The sequence below is a fragment of the Nomascus leucogenys genome, chromosome 7b (assembly GCF_006542625.1).
Source record: "Nomascus leucogenys isolate Asia chromosome 7b, Asia_NLE_v1, whole genome shotgun sequence".
Classification (NCBI taxonomy): Eukaryota; Metazoa; Chordata; class Mammalia; order Primates; family Hylobatidae; genus Nomascus; species Nomascus leucogenys.
In genome coordinates this window covers 66,367,763-66,382,863 of record NC_044387.1, presented here as the reverse complement: position 1 = coordinate 66,382,863, position 15,101 = coordinate 66,367,763, and the positions used below count along the sequence as shown (strand labels likewise).

General features: G+C 42.6%; 1 protein-coding gene across 1 annotated transcript in view; it reads right to left on the bottom strand.

The window, feature by feature from the left end:
• Positions 1-15,101, bottom strand: part of C7BH4orf51 (chromosome 7b C4orf51 homolog) — a 51,971-nt gene that overhangs the window by 30,913 nt on the left and 5,957 nt on the right. The window contains exon 2 of the mRNA XM_030815215.1: positions 710-783. Within this exon, the coding sequence (XP_030671075.1) occupies positions 710-783 (74 nt within the window). The remainder of the gene's footprint in view (positions 1-709; positions 784-15,101) is intronic.

Sequence of the window (15,101 nt, the reverse complement as noted above, 5' to 3'; positions counted from 1 at the left end):
GACAGCCTGGCATGGTGGCTTACGCTTGTAATCTCAGCACTCTGGGAGACCAAGTTGGACAGATCACAAGGTCAGGAGTTTGAGACTAGCCTGGCCAACATGGTGAAATCACGTCTCTACTAAAAACACAAAAATTAGTCAGGCATGGTGGCAGGAGCCTGTAATCCCAGCTACTTGGGAGGCTGAGGCACGAGAATCACTTGAACCTGGGAGACAAAGGTTGCAGTGAGCCGAGATCAAACCACTGCACTCCAGCCTGGGTGACACAGTGAGACCCTGTCTCAAAAAAAAAAAAAAAAAAAAAAAAAAAAAATATATATATATATATATATATATATATATATAGCTAAGAGAGTAGGTCTGTTTTTGTTTGTTTGTTTGGTTGGTTGGTTTTGTGCTGTTTTTTTAGACCGAATCCTGCTCTGTCACAGGCATGCTCCACCACACCCAGCTAATATTGTTTTTGTATTTTTAGTAGAGATGGGTTTCACCATGTTGGCCAGGCTGGTCTCGAACTCATGACGTCAAGTGATCCGCCTGCCTTGGCCTCCCAAAGTACCGGGATTACAGGTGTAAGCCACAGTGCTGGGCCTACAATTTTTATTTGTCAATCATATCTCAGTAAAGTGAGAGAAAAAAAAGAACCTGAAAGAAACACAGCAACCCTGGCAAAAGGGCTGGGCCCAGAAACTGATCATGTTTCACTTACCTTTGACATCTGTAGTCTCTTGGGTACCAGCCCAGCAGAGAAGATGACAGGCAGAACTGTTTGGCAATGACATCCTAAGGAAAGCAAGTAGAAGAAACAAGTTACAAATTTATGGATTTGTAAGTCATATGAAGTCTATGGACTTACAGGGATTTCCATTCATCTTTTTTTAAACTTTCATTTTAGGTTTGGGGGTACATGTGAAGGTTTGTTATTTAGATAAACTCGTGTAATGGGGGTTTGTTGCACAGATTACTTCATCACCCACGTATTAAGTCTAATACCTGGTAGCAATTTTGTTCTCCTCCTCTCCCTCCTCCCACCTTCCACCATCCAGTAGACCCCAGTGTCTGTTGTTCCATTCTTTTTTTGAGAGGGAGTCTCACGCTGTCACCAGGCTGGAGTGCAGTGGTGTGATCTTGACTCATTGCAACCTCCTCTTCCCTAGTTCAAGTGATTCTCCTGCCTCAGCATCCTTAGTAGCTAGGACTACAGGCACACACCACCAAGCCCAGTTAATTTTTGTATTTTTAGTAGAAACAGGGTTTCACCATGTTGGCCAGGATGATCTGGATCTCTTCACCTGGCGATTTGCCCACCTCGATCTCCCAAAATGCTGGGATTACAGGCATGAGCCACTGCACCCAGGCATGTTGTTCGCTTCTTTGTGTCCATGTGTTCTCATCATTTAACTCTCACTTATAAATGAGAACATGCGGTATTTAGTTTTCTGTTCCTGCGTTAGTTTGCTAAGGATAATGGCCACCAGCTCCATCCATGCTTCTGCAAAAGACATGATCTTGTTCTTTTTTGTGACTGCATAGTATTTCATGATGTATATGTACCCCATTTTCTTTTTACAACCTGTCATTGATTGGCATTTAGGTTGATTCTATGTCTTTGCTGTTGTGAATAATGCTCCAGTGAACATTCGCATGCATGTGTCTTTATGGTGGAATGATTTATATTCCAGAAAGATTTTATGACATAGATGCCAAAAGCAATCACAACAAAAGCCAGAGTTGACAAAGGGGATCTGGTTAAACTTAAGAGCTTCTGCACAGCAAAGGAAACTATCAACAGGTAAACAGACAACCATAGAAGAGGATAAAATATTTGCAGACTATGCATCTGACAAAGGTCTAATATCCAGCATCTAAAAGAACTTAAACAAATTTGCAAGAAAAAAACAAACAATCCCATTAAAAAGTGGGCAAGGAACATAAACAGACACTTTTCAAACAAAGACCTGTGGCCAAAAAGCATATGAAAAAAAGCTCATTATCACTGATCATTAGAGAAATACAAATTAAAACCACAATGAGATACCATCTTACACCAATCAGAATGGCTATTATTAAAAAAGTCAAAAATAACAGATGCTGGCAAGGTTGCAGAGAAAAGAGAACACTTGTACACTGTATTGTGGAAAGCAGTATGACAATTCCTGAAAAAGCTAAAAACAGAACTACCATTCTACCCAGCGATCCCATTACTGGGTATTTACTCAGAGGAATATAAATCATTCATCTTTTTATTTGGTTTCTTAAACATTTGTTTGTTTTCTTCCACCCTTTCCATACTCCCAACTGTAATCACACAATCCCATTAAATAAACTACAGTTGGACTTTCTTATCATCTTCCGTGATTTGTTTGTTCTCTAATCTGTCATAAAAGGGTAATATTTTCAACTTCTGTGCACGAAAAGCTCAAACATTAAGTTCATAATTATTTCAAAGGGATTTATGAGTGTTTCTCTAGGGAGCTGTTTTCAAAATAAGATAAGTGCTATGAATGGGATAAGAAAGATTACAGTAATTATGTTGGTTTCTGAAAAAACTAAAAACTTAATATCAGCGGAATAACTTGGGGACTCACAGATGCAGTGTGTATCCTTTGAAACACATCTGTATCCCAGTTTCCTTGAATCCAAATATGACACCCTAAGCAAGCAGGGACTGGGTGGGAAACGCAGGTTATTTTGTATGGAATGAACAAAGTCATCAATTTCTAGATTACACATGGTAGATTACCAATTACACATGGTGGCAATTATTTTAGGGCCTCTGATTGAGGGAGGAGGGTCCTCATGCTTCAGGAACCTGTAACTCTGTGAGGCAGGAGTAGAGTAGAATAGATTTCAGCCTAACGAGCCCTAAAATATTCCTACACATGTATTCAGCACACAAACCAGCCCTAATTATTCCTGAGACAGGGGCTGGTGGCCTACCCTGCATCTTTCTTCTCCTACTGACAGCATCAGTTGAATCAGCTGGGTGTATGAATTTTAAAGTGCAGATTTTTTAGCTCAATCCCCAGTAATTATTCTTCAGTAGATTTGGGGCAGATGGTCTGATACAGGTGGTCACTGGGCCAATTCCCTGACTTCTACAGGAACCACTTCTTTGCTTCTCTTAATATATTTTATCACTAAACACCATAGTTTGGGCTTGTTTTTTTGAATTTTATATAAACAGAATTATACAGCACGTCACCTGGTCCAAAATGCCCAACATTATGTTTGTGAGATTATTGAGTGGAACCATAGTTTTTTCTTATTCATTACTACACAGTATTCCATTGTATGACTACACCGCTGTTGACTCTTCTGCCAATGAATAGTACTTATTCTACATTTTGCTTCTTTTAGTTTTTTTTGGCTATTATGAAAAGTACTGCTAAGAACATTATTGTACATGTCTCTCGACGTACATGTGAAAGTGCATTTCAGTTGGAGTAGAATTGCTAAGTCTACAATGTCCATAGAATCAACTGTAGACAGTAAAACCAAACTTTTGCCAAAGAGCAATATCAACGTACATTCCCATCAGCTGTATATGAGAGATCTTATTGTTTGGAATTCTTACCAACACTTAGTAGGTTTTTTTTTTAGACTCAAGGGCTACATGTGCAGGTATGTTACATGAATATATTGTGTGATGCTGAAGTTTAGGCTTATATTGAACCTGTCACCCAAATAGTGAACTTAGTACCCAATAGGTAGATTTTTTTGTTGTTGTTGTTTTCTTTTTTTTTTTTTTGTGAGCAACATGGCTGTTTATTTCACCTGGGTGCAGGTGGGCTGAGTCCGAAAAGAGAGTCAGCAAAGGGAGATAAGGGTGGGGCCGTTTTATAGGATTTGGGTAGGTAAAGGAAAATTACAGTCAAAGGGGGTTTGTTCTCTGGTGGGCAGGAGTGAGGGTCGCAAGGTGCTCAGTGGAGGTGCTTTTTGAGCCAGGATGAGCCAGGAAAAGGACTTTCACAAGGTAACGTCATCGCTTAAGGCAAGGACCGTCCATTTACACTTCTTTTGTGGTGGAATGTCATCAGTTAAGGTGGGACAGGGCATAATTACTTCTTTTGTGATTCTTCAGTTACTTCAGGCCATCTGGGCGTATACTTGCAAGTCACAGGGAATGTGATGGCTTGGCTTGGGCTCAGAGGCTTGACATTCCTGCCTTCTTGTATTAATAAGAAAAATAAAACAAAACAGTGTTGAAGTGTTGGGGCGGCGAAAATTTTTGGGGGGGTAGTATGGAGAGAGAGAATGGGTGTTTCTCAGGGCTGCTTCAAGCGGGATTAGGGGCGGCGTGGGAACCTAGAGTGGGAGAGATTAAGCTGAAGGAAGATTTTGTGGTAAGCGGTGATATTGTGGGGTTGTTAGAAGAAACATTTGTCGTGTTGAATTATTGGTGATGGCCTGGATATGGTTTTGTATGAATTGAAAAACTAAATGGAATAAGAGAAGGAGAAAAACAGGTATAAAATGTCTAAGAATTGGGAGGACCCAGGACCTCTGATTAGAGAGTGCCTAAGGAGATTCAGCATAGTCCTGCCAGCAAAGATTATTTATTTACCTCAAGAGCTAAGAGTGGCAGTTTGGGGATAGCACGAGGAGGTAAACTGGCAGTGTAAACAAGAGCAGGGCATGTATGAGTAGTTAAGAACGGTGAATAGGAGTATGACTAGACAGAAAATAGTAGGGATGACAAGTTTTTTTGGGGGCACAGTCTAAGTTGGTCTGGTGTCTGGAATGAGACTGGGGCCTAATACAAAGGAGCATCTATACAGGAGCTCAAATTGGCTGTACCTTGTAGCATTCTGAGGACAGGTCTGACTTCTGAGAAGCGAAAGTGATAAAAGTATTGTCCAGTCCTTTTTAAGTTGGTGGCTGAGCTTGGTGAGGTGTGTTTTTAAAAGACCTTTAGTCTGTCACTGAATACTAAGAGCCTGAAAAAATGCTTGGCTGATTTGACTAATAAAGGCTGATCTGTTATCAGACTGTATAGAGGTGGGAAGGCTAAACTGAGGAATTATGTCTGACAGAAGGGAATGACAAGGCTAAACTGAAGAATTATGTCTGACAGAAGGGAAGAAATGACTGTGGTGGCCTTCTCAGACCCTGTAGGAAAGGACTCTACTTATCCAGTGAAAGTGTCTACCTAGACTAAGAGGTATTTTAGTTATCTTACTCGGGGCATGTTGAGTAAAGCTAATTTGCCAGTCGTGGGTGGGGGCAAATCCTTGAGCTTGATGTGTAGGGAAGGGAGGGGGCCTGAATAATCCATGAGGAGTAGTAGAATAGCAGATGGAACACTGAGAAGTTATTTCTTTGAGGATAGATTTCCACGATGGAAAGGAAAAGAGAGGTTCCAAGAGGCGGGCTAGTGGCTTGTACTATAGCCTAGCCTGCCTTTACTGGTGTGTGGCAATTAGGCCTGGTGGAACTGCCATCAATAAACTAAGTGTGATCAGGGTGAGAACCAGGGAAGAAGGAAATGTGGGGAAATGGGGTGAATGTCAGGTGGATCAGAGAGATGCACTCATGAGGGTCAGGTGTGGTATCTGGAATAATGTGGGAGGCCAGATTGAAGTCTGGGGCAGGAACAATGGTAATTGTGGAGACTTAACAAAGAGTGAGTGTAGCTGAAGGAGCCAGGGAACAGAAAGTATATGCATCAGGTGTGAATAAGAAAATAGATTTTGGAAATTATGAGAGCTGTAGAGAGTGAGTTGAGCATAGTTTGTGAGTTTTAGGGCCTCTAAAAGTATTAAAGCAGCAGCAGCCACTGCACGCAGACATGAGGGCTAGGCTAAAACAGTAAGGTCAAGTTGTTTGGACAGAAAGGCTACAGGGTGCGGTCCTGGCTCTTGTGTAAGAATTCTGACCGCACTAACCATGCCTAGGAAGGAAAGGAGTTGTTGTTTTGTAACGGATTGAGGTTTGGGAGATTAATTGGACGTGATCAGCAGGGAGAGCACGTGTGTTTTTATGAGAATTATGCTGAGATAGGTAACAGATGAGGATGAAATTTGGGCTTGACTGAAGTAATGGGAGCTGTCTGTGAAGCCTTGCAGCAGTACAGCCCTGTTAATTTGCTGAGCCTAATGGATGTCAGGATCAGTCTAAGTGAAAGCAAAGAGAGGCTGGGATGAGGGGTGCAGGGGAATAGTGAAAAAAGCATCTCTAATATCGAGAACGGAACAGTGAGTTGTGGAGGAAGGTATTGAGGACAAAAGAGTGTACGGCTTGGGCACCACAGGATGGATAGGCAAAACAATTTGGTTGATAAGGCACAGATCCTGAACTAATCTGTAAGACTTGTCCGGTTTTTGGACAGGTAAAATGGGGGAATTGTAAGGAGAGTTATAGGTTTTAGAAGCCCATGCTGCAGCAGGCGAGTGATAACAGGCTTTAATCCTTTTAAAGTGTGCTGTGGGATGGGATGGTGGCATTGAGCAAGGTGAGGGTGATTAGGTTTTAATGGGATGGTAACGGGCATCTGATCAGTTGCCAGGGAAGCAGTAGAGATGTCCCATACTTGTGGGTTAAGGTGGGGGGATACGAGAGGAAGACACGAAGGAGGCTTTGGGTTGGGGAGAAGGGCGGCAATGAGATGCAGCTGCACTCCAGGAATAGTCAGGGAAGCAGATAATTTGGTTAAAATATCTCGGCCTAATAAGGGAACTGGGCAGGTGGGGATAACTAAAAAAGAGTGCATAAAAGAGTGTTGTCCAGGCCAGGCACGGTGGTTCACGCCTGCAATCCCAGCACTTTGGGAGGCCGAGGAAGGCGGATCACGAGGTCAGGAGATCGAGACCATCTTGGCTAACATGGTGAAACCCTGGCTCTACTAAAAATACAAAAAATTAGCCGGGCGCCGTGGCGGGCACCTGTAGTCCTAGCTACTCGGGGGGCTGAGGCAGGAGAATGGCGTGAACCCTGGAGGTGGAGCTTGCAGTGAGCTGAGACTGTGCCACTGCATTCCAGCCTGGGCTACAGAGCAAGACTCCATCTCAAAAAAAAAAAAAAAAAAAGTGTTGTCCAAGTTGGCACCAGAGTGGGGGAGTTTTCAGTGGTTTAGAAGCCTGGCTGTCAATACCCACAACAGTTATGGAGGCAAGGGAAACGGGCCCTTGAAAAGAAGATAATGTGGAGTGGGTAGCCTCCGTATTGACTAAGGGGACGGACTTACCTTCCACTGTGAGAGTTACCCGAAGCTCGGCGTCCGTGTTGGTCTACGGGGCTTCCGAGGTGATCGGGCAGCGTCAGTCTTCAGCTGCTAAGCCAAGAAGGAGTCAGTCAGAGGGCCCTGGGCCAGAGTTCCAGGGGCTCTGGGAGTGGCTGCCAGGTGAGTTGAACAGTTTGATTTCCAGTGGGATCCCGCACAGATGGGACACAGCTTAGGAGGAATCCTGGGCCACAGGCATTCCTTGGCCTGGTGGTCAGATTTCTGGCACTTGTAGCAAGTTTCTGGGGGGAGGAGGTTCTGGAGGAACGCCTGGCTGCTGTGGTTCAGGCATTTGGAAGTTCTTGTGTGTTGGAGATGTGGCTGGGGTTTGTCTCACAGTGGAGGCAAGGAATCGTAACTTTTTTCTATTATTGCACACCTTGAAGGTGAGGTTAATTAAATCCTGTTGTGGGGTTTGAGGGCCGGAATTTAGTTTTTGGAGTTTTATTTAATGTCGGGAGCAGATTGGGTAATAAAATGTATTTTGAGAATAAGATGGCCTTTCGACCTTTTAGGGTCTAGGGCTGTAAAGTGTCTCAGGGTTGATGCCAAAAGAGTCATGAACTGGGCTGGATTTTTATATTTGATGAAAAAGAGCCTAAACGCTATCTGATTTGGGATAAAGAAAAAAGAGCATTAACCTTGACTTATGCCTTTAGCTCTAGCCACCTTTTTAGGAGTAAATTGCTGGGCAGGTGGGGGAGGGCTAGTCACGGAACAAAACTGTAAGCCGGACCCAGTGTGAGGAGGGGAGGTGATAAAAGGATTATAGGGTGGAGGAATGGAGGCTGAGGAAGAATTCAGACCTAGCTCGGCCTGGCGAGGAGCAGCTTGGGGAGGAGGGGAGAGGTCAGATGGGTCTATAGAAAAGGAAGAGTAGAAAGACTCAGTGACACTTGGGGTTGGGATTGAGGGGACAGGCAGGAGGGAAAGAAGGAAGATTTGGTACGACTTGCATTGGGCACAGAGACTAGGAAGGGACTGCTGTGTAAAAGAATGCCTGGACATCAGGCACCTCAGACCGTTTGCCCATTTTACGACAAGAATTTAGATCTTGTAGGATGGAAAAATTGAAAGTGCCATTTTCCGGCTATTTGGAACTACTGCCGAGTTTGTATTGGGGTCAAGCGGCATTGCAGAATAAGATGCTTAGATTTTAGGTCAGGTGAGAGTTGAAGAGGTTTTAAGTTCTTAACACAGGCTAAGGGAGAAGAAGGAGGAATGGAAGGTGGAAGCTTGCCCATAGCAAAGGAGGCAAGCCCAGAGAAAAGAGTAGAGACACGGAGAAGGGGTGGGGGGTTCTTGCCCTCCAGAAAAGCAGAGAAGGGGTTGGGGCACAGAGATATAAGAGGTTGGGGCACGGAAATAAGGGATCGGGGCACAGAGATATAAGAAGTTGGGGCGTGGAAATAAGGGATCGGGGTGCAGAGATACGAGGTTGGGGTACTTTCTCCTCCTCCAGAAAAGCGGGACTTGCTGCTAACAGTGAAGGAGAAGGGGTTGAGGGGTTCTTGCCCCTGCCCCAGAAAATCAGAGAAGGGGTAGAGACATGGAGAGAAGGGGTTGAGGTATGTGCCCCTCCCCCAAAAAAGCAGGACTTGCCGCTAAGGGTGAAGGACCAAGGCAGGTGTCCCTGTGTGGTCTGATACCTTTGAAACATGGGCGAATAATCAGAGAGGTGTCCCTGCAATGATTAAACACCAAGGGAAGGCTGCCTTCCCAGTCCGTGACCGGCGCCGGGGTTCTGGGTCCACGGATAAAATGTGTCTCCTTTGTCTCTACCAGAAAATGAAAGGAATTGAAATTAAGAGAAGGGAGAGATTGAAGCATGGTGCCAAGATTGAAAGGAGAAAGAGGTTGAGGGATAGTGAGGGAAGTTGGAGAAGAGAGTAAAAAGAGGCCGCTTACCGGATTTGAAATTGGTGAGATGTTTCTTGGGCTGGTCAGTCTGAGGACCTGAGGTCGTAGGTGGATCTTTCTCACAGAGCAAAGAGCAGGAGGACAGGGGATTGATCTCCCAAGGGAGGTCCCCCAATCCGAGTCACAGCACCAAATTTCATGCGCGTCCGTGTGAAGGGACCACCAAACAGGCTTTGTATGAGCAAAATGGCTGTTTATTTCACCTGGGTGCAGGTGGGCTGAGTCCGAAAAGAGAGCCCCCAGTAGGTAGTTTTTCAACCCTTGCTCCCTTCCCTTTCTGCCCTCAGTGTTTACTGTTCCATTTTTATGTCCATGTGTACCCACTGTTTAGCTCCCACTTATAAGTGAGAACATGCTGCGTTTGATTTTCTGTTTCTGCATTAATTCACTCACCAGCTGCATCCAGGTTGATACAAAGGACATTATTTCATTCTTTTTCATGGCTGTGTAGTATTCCATGGTGTATACATACCACATTTTCTTTATCCAATCCACCACTGATGAGGACCTAAGTTGATTCCATGTCTTTGCTATGGTGAATAGTGCTGCAATGAACATACGAGCACATGTGTCTTTTTGGTGAAATGATATACTTTCCTTGGGATATATACCCAGTAATAGGATTGCTGGGTCAATGGTAGTTCTATATTTAGTTCTTTGAGAGATCTCCAAACTACTTTCCACAGGAGCTGAGCTAATTTACGTTCCCACCAACAGTGTATAAATGTTCCCTTTTCTGTTCAACTTCATCAACATCTGTTATTTTTTGACTTTTTATTAGTAGCCATTCTGATTGGTGTGAGATGGTACCTCATTGTGGTTTTGGTTTGCATTTCTCTGATGATCAGTGATGCTGAGCATTTTCTTCATGTTTGTTGGCCACTTGTTGTGTTTTCTCTTGAGAAGTGTCTATTCATGTCCTTTGTGCAATTTTTTTTTTGAGACAAGGTCTCACTCTGTCACCCAGGCTAGAGTGCAGTGGCATGATCATAGCTCGCTACAGCTTCGACCTACCAGGCTCAATGAATACTCCCACCTCAGCCTCCTGAGTAGCTGGGACCACAGACACATGCCACCACATCTGGCTAATTCTTTTTTTGTGAGGTGGGGGAGTGGGGAGATGGGGTCGCCCTATGTTCCCAGGCTGGTCTCAGATTCCTGGGACAAGCAATCCTCTTCCTGCCTCGGCCTTTCAGAATGCTGGGATTACAGGTGTGAGCCACCACACCTGGCCCTTTGTGCCCTTTTTGATGGGTTTGTTGGGTTTTGCTTGTTGATTTAAGTACCTTATGGATTCTGGATAGTAATCCTTTTTTGGATGCATAGATTAAAAATATTTTCTCTCATTCCATGGGTTGTCTCTTTACTCTGTTGATAGTTTCTTTGGCTATGCAGAAGCTCTGTGGTTTAATGAGGTCCCAATTGTCAGTTTTTGTTTTTGTTGTGTTTGCTTTTGATGACTTAGTCATGAATTCTTTGCCTATGGCAATGTCCAGAAGAGTGTTACGTAGGTGTTATCTTCTAGGATTATTATTATTATTATTACATTATTATTATTTTGAGATGGAGTCTCGTTCTGTCGCCCAGGCTGGAGTGCAGTGGCACGATCTCGCTCACTGCAAGCTCTGCCTCCCGGGTTCATGCCATTCTCCTGCCTCAGCCTCCCGAGTAGCTGGGACTACAGGTGCCCGCCACCACGCCCAGCTAATTTTTTGTATTTTTAGTAGAGACGAGGTTTCACTACATTAGCCAGGATAGTCTTGATCTCCCGACCTCATGATCCGCCTGCCTTGGCCTTGCAAAGTGCTGGGATTACAGACGTTAGCCACCACGCCTGGCCTATTTTATTTATTTTATTTTTTTACGGAGGTTTGCTCTTGTTTCCCAAGCTGGGGTGCAATGGTGAGATCTCAGCTCACTGCAACCTCCACCTCCCGGGTTCAAGTGATTCTCCTGCCTCCGCCTCCCGAGTAGCTGGGATTACAGGTGCCTGTTACCACGCCCAGCCAGTTTTTTTGTGTTTTTAGTAGAAAGGGGGTTTCACCATGTTAGCAAGGCTGGTCTTGAACTCCTGACCTCAGATGATTCGCCCACCTAGGCCTCCCAAAGTGCTGGGATTACAGGCATGAGCCACCGCACCCAGCCTCTTCTAGGATTTTTATAGTTTGAAGTCTTACATTTAAGTCTTTAATCCATCTTGAGTTAATTTTTTTTACATGGTGAAAGGTAGGGGTCCAGTTTTCTTCTTCTGCATATGGTTAGCCAGTTTTCCTAGCACCATTTAATGAATAGTGTGTCCTTTCTCCTTTTTTATTTTTGTTGACTTTTTCAAAGATCAGTTGGCTGTAGGTGTGTGGCTTAATTTCTGGGTTCTTTATTCTGTGCCATTGGTCTATGTTGACACTTAATATTAATGGTCTTTTAAATTTTAACTTTTCTGGAGGGTATTTAGCATAAGCTCTTTGTGGTTTTAATTTGCGTTTTATGATTGCTAACGTGGTTGAGCACCTTTGGTATGTTTGTCGGTTATTTGGATATCTTGGTTTATTGATTTAATTTTGAAGTCTCCTATTTTTCTAGTGGGTTGTGTTTTTTTGGTGTTAATTTGTAAGAGTTTTTACAAATTCATATGTATACACATATATGTATATAGGTACATATATGTCTCATAGGTGCAAGCCTTTTATCAGTCACTAAGTTGAAAATATATTGTTCTCTGTGGCTTGCCTTTTTGTATGCCCTTAATATTGTATTTGGTTGAATAGAACTACTTAATTTTAAGGTAATTCAAAATTTATCTAACTTTTTCCTTGTGGTTAGTGCTTTCTGTGTTTTGTTTAAGAAATCTTTGCCAACCTTGAAATCATCAAGATATTCTCCATATTGTCATCTAATGGTTTCATTGATTTGCCTTTTACACTTTGATATTTAATTCATCTGAATTAATTTATTTGGAATTGAAAACATCGCCTTTCTTTGCGCTCTGCTGTCTTTTTTTATGAATCAAGTACTTGTATACGCATGGGTCTGTTTCTGGCTCTTGATTCTGCTCCACTGGTCTTTGTTTATTCTTGTTTCATAAAAGCACCCTGCCTTAATTACTGAAGCTTTATAATATGTTTGTTGTTGGTAGAACAAGACCCTCACCTTTTTGTTGTTGTTGTTGTTTTTGTTTGTTTGTTTTGAGAGTATCTCAGCTATTGCCTGGCTCTTTGTAGTTCCACATAAATTTTAGAATCATTGTGTCAAGTTCTACAGAAACGCCTATTGGAACTGTATAAAATCTATAAATCAATTTGGGAAGAACTGACATTTTTACAATATCCTTGTATTAGTCCATTTTCACACTGCTATAAAGATACTGAGACTGGGTAATTTATAAACAAAAGAGGTTTAATTGACTCACAGTTCCACATGGCTGGAGAGACCTCAGGAAACTTACAATCATGGCAGAAGACAAAGGGTAAGCAAGGCACATCTTACGTGGTGGCAGGAGAGAGACAGCATGCAGGGGAAACTACCACTTTTAAACTATCAGATATCAGGAGAACCCTTTCACTACCACAAAAGCAGCATGGGGGAACTGCCCCCATGATCCAATCACCTCCTACCAGGACCTTCCCTTGACATGTGAAAATTACAATTGGATATGAGATTTGGGTGGGACACAAAGCCAAACCACATCAATCATCTTTCAATTCATGAACATGGTTTGTATCTCCTTTTAAATTGCCTCTATTTTCTCTAATGTCTTCTAGTTTTCTGAGTGGAGATCTTGCACATCTTTGATTACATTTCTTCCTAGAGCTGTGACTTATTTTAGCCATGTTGTAGGTGCCTTTTTTTTTTTTTTTTGAGGTAGGGTCTCACTCTGTCACCCAGGCTGGAGTGCAGTGGTACAATCATGGCTCACTTCAGCCTCCATCTCCCAGGCTTAAGTAATCTTTCCACCTCAGCCTCCCAAGTAGCTGGAACCACAGACATGTGTCACCACCATCCGGCTATTTTTTTGATTTTTGCAGAGATGAAGTCTCACTATGTTCCCCAGGCTGGTATGTGGCATTTTTTACATCATTTTTAACTGTTACTGGTAAGTACTAACTTTTTAATTTCCTCTTTTAATTTAAATATTTATTAAAATTTTATATCATGCTATGTTTTCCTTTATTATAAAAATCATATATGCTTTTTCTGTACTTAAAAATGTTTCTGCTCTCCCTCCCACGTGTGTTACTTTTGTATTGCTGCTGTAACAAACTAGTGCTCCCTATTTGTCCTGTGGCTTTCCATGAGCCCTGGCACAGTGCTACTTCATTTGAGAAGCATAATCTGACATGCTGCTGCTTTTTCACTCCGGGGTTTGTTTCTATAACTGCCAATTCAGAAAGGAAAACCAGTGCTTTTCAAACAATTTTGGACTATTCTGAAAGGCTCAGTCACAGTTATCACAACTTTTTCTCTTTTCTGGGTTTGTGTTCCCCCTAAGCAACAATGAGGTTAATTGAAGGAGTCCAAGACTGACATAGAAAAGTAAATTTTGTCTTCTAGTGAAAAGGAGATGTGAACTCTGAAAATTTGAGATATGTCTCAGTTAATTTAGAAAGTTTATTTTGCCAAGGTTAAGGATGTGTGCCTATGACACAGCCTCAGGAAGTCCTGAGGACATGTGCCCAAGGTGGTCAGGGCACAGCTTAGTTTTATACATTTTAGGAAAACATGAGACATCAATCAATATATGTAAGAAGTACATTGGTTTGGTCTGGAAAGGCAGGACAACTTGAAGCAAAGGCAGGAAGACTCAAAGAGGGGAGGGAGCTTCCAGGTCACAGATAGGTAAGAGATGAAGAGTTACATTCTTTTGAGTTTCTGATTAGCCTTTCCAAAGGAGGCAATCAGATACCCATCTATCTCATTGAGCAGAGGTGTGACTTTGAATAGAATGGGAGGCAGGGTGGCCCTAAGCAGCTACCAGCTTGACTTTTCCCTTTAGTTTAGTGATTTGGGGGCCCCAAGATTTATTTTTCTTTCAAAGGGGGTAGAAGGAAACCCCTGCACAGAATCCAATGTCTTCTGAAAGAGTGACTCCTCAGAAGCCCCTTAAGTGACATCAAGTTTGGTGTCAGGATGCCATGTGGCTAGAATAGATTTTTCACCCTCTTCCAAACAGCATTTCCCATTGTTTTCTGATCATATAAGATCCATCTGGCTGGGCGCGGTGGCTCAAGCTTGTAATCCCAGCACTTTGGGAGGCCGAGGCGGGCGGATCACAAGGTCAGGAGATCGAGACCACGGAGAAACCCCGTCTGTACTAAAAATACAAAAAAAAAAAAAGATCCATCTGGAGCACTTATTAAACATACATTCATCAGTGCTTCATTATGATAATTTCTAAGGAGAGTGACTTGAGAACTTTTATTTTTAAAAAGAACTTATCATTTTCATAATCAAACAAATGTAGTAACCAGCATTGCTCTCAAGGACTATCAAGGGGGTGGGAGTGATTAAGTTACAAGGTGCAAACCTCATTGTTGTTTCCAGGGTTTTTTAGTTTTCTTTGAGTATACACTCCTCAGATTGTTGCAAACCTTTGGTTAATTTTTAGAGTTTTGAAAAAGTTGACTTTGACAATTTGTGCAAGCAGTGAACATACAGAATATACATCCCTCTGTATATGCAGTTATATACAGAGGGATGGATATACAGGGGGCCCCTCTCTGCATTCTACAAGTTCTGTCCTTCACAAGTTTTCATTGTTATTATGATTATTGTAAAATGCACACAAGAGAAAATTTATTATTTTAGTTATTTTTAAGTGTACATTTAGTGAAAGTAAGAACATTCACAATGTTGTGCAATGATCACTGCTATCCATCTCTAGAACTTTTTAGTCAACCCAAACAAAAACTCTATATTCATTAAACAATAACTCCCCATTTCCCCCTCTTCCTAGCCTCTGGTA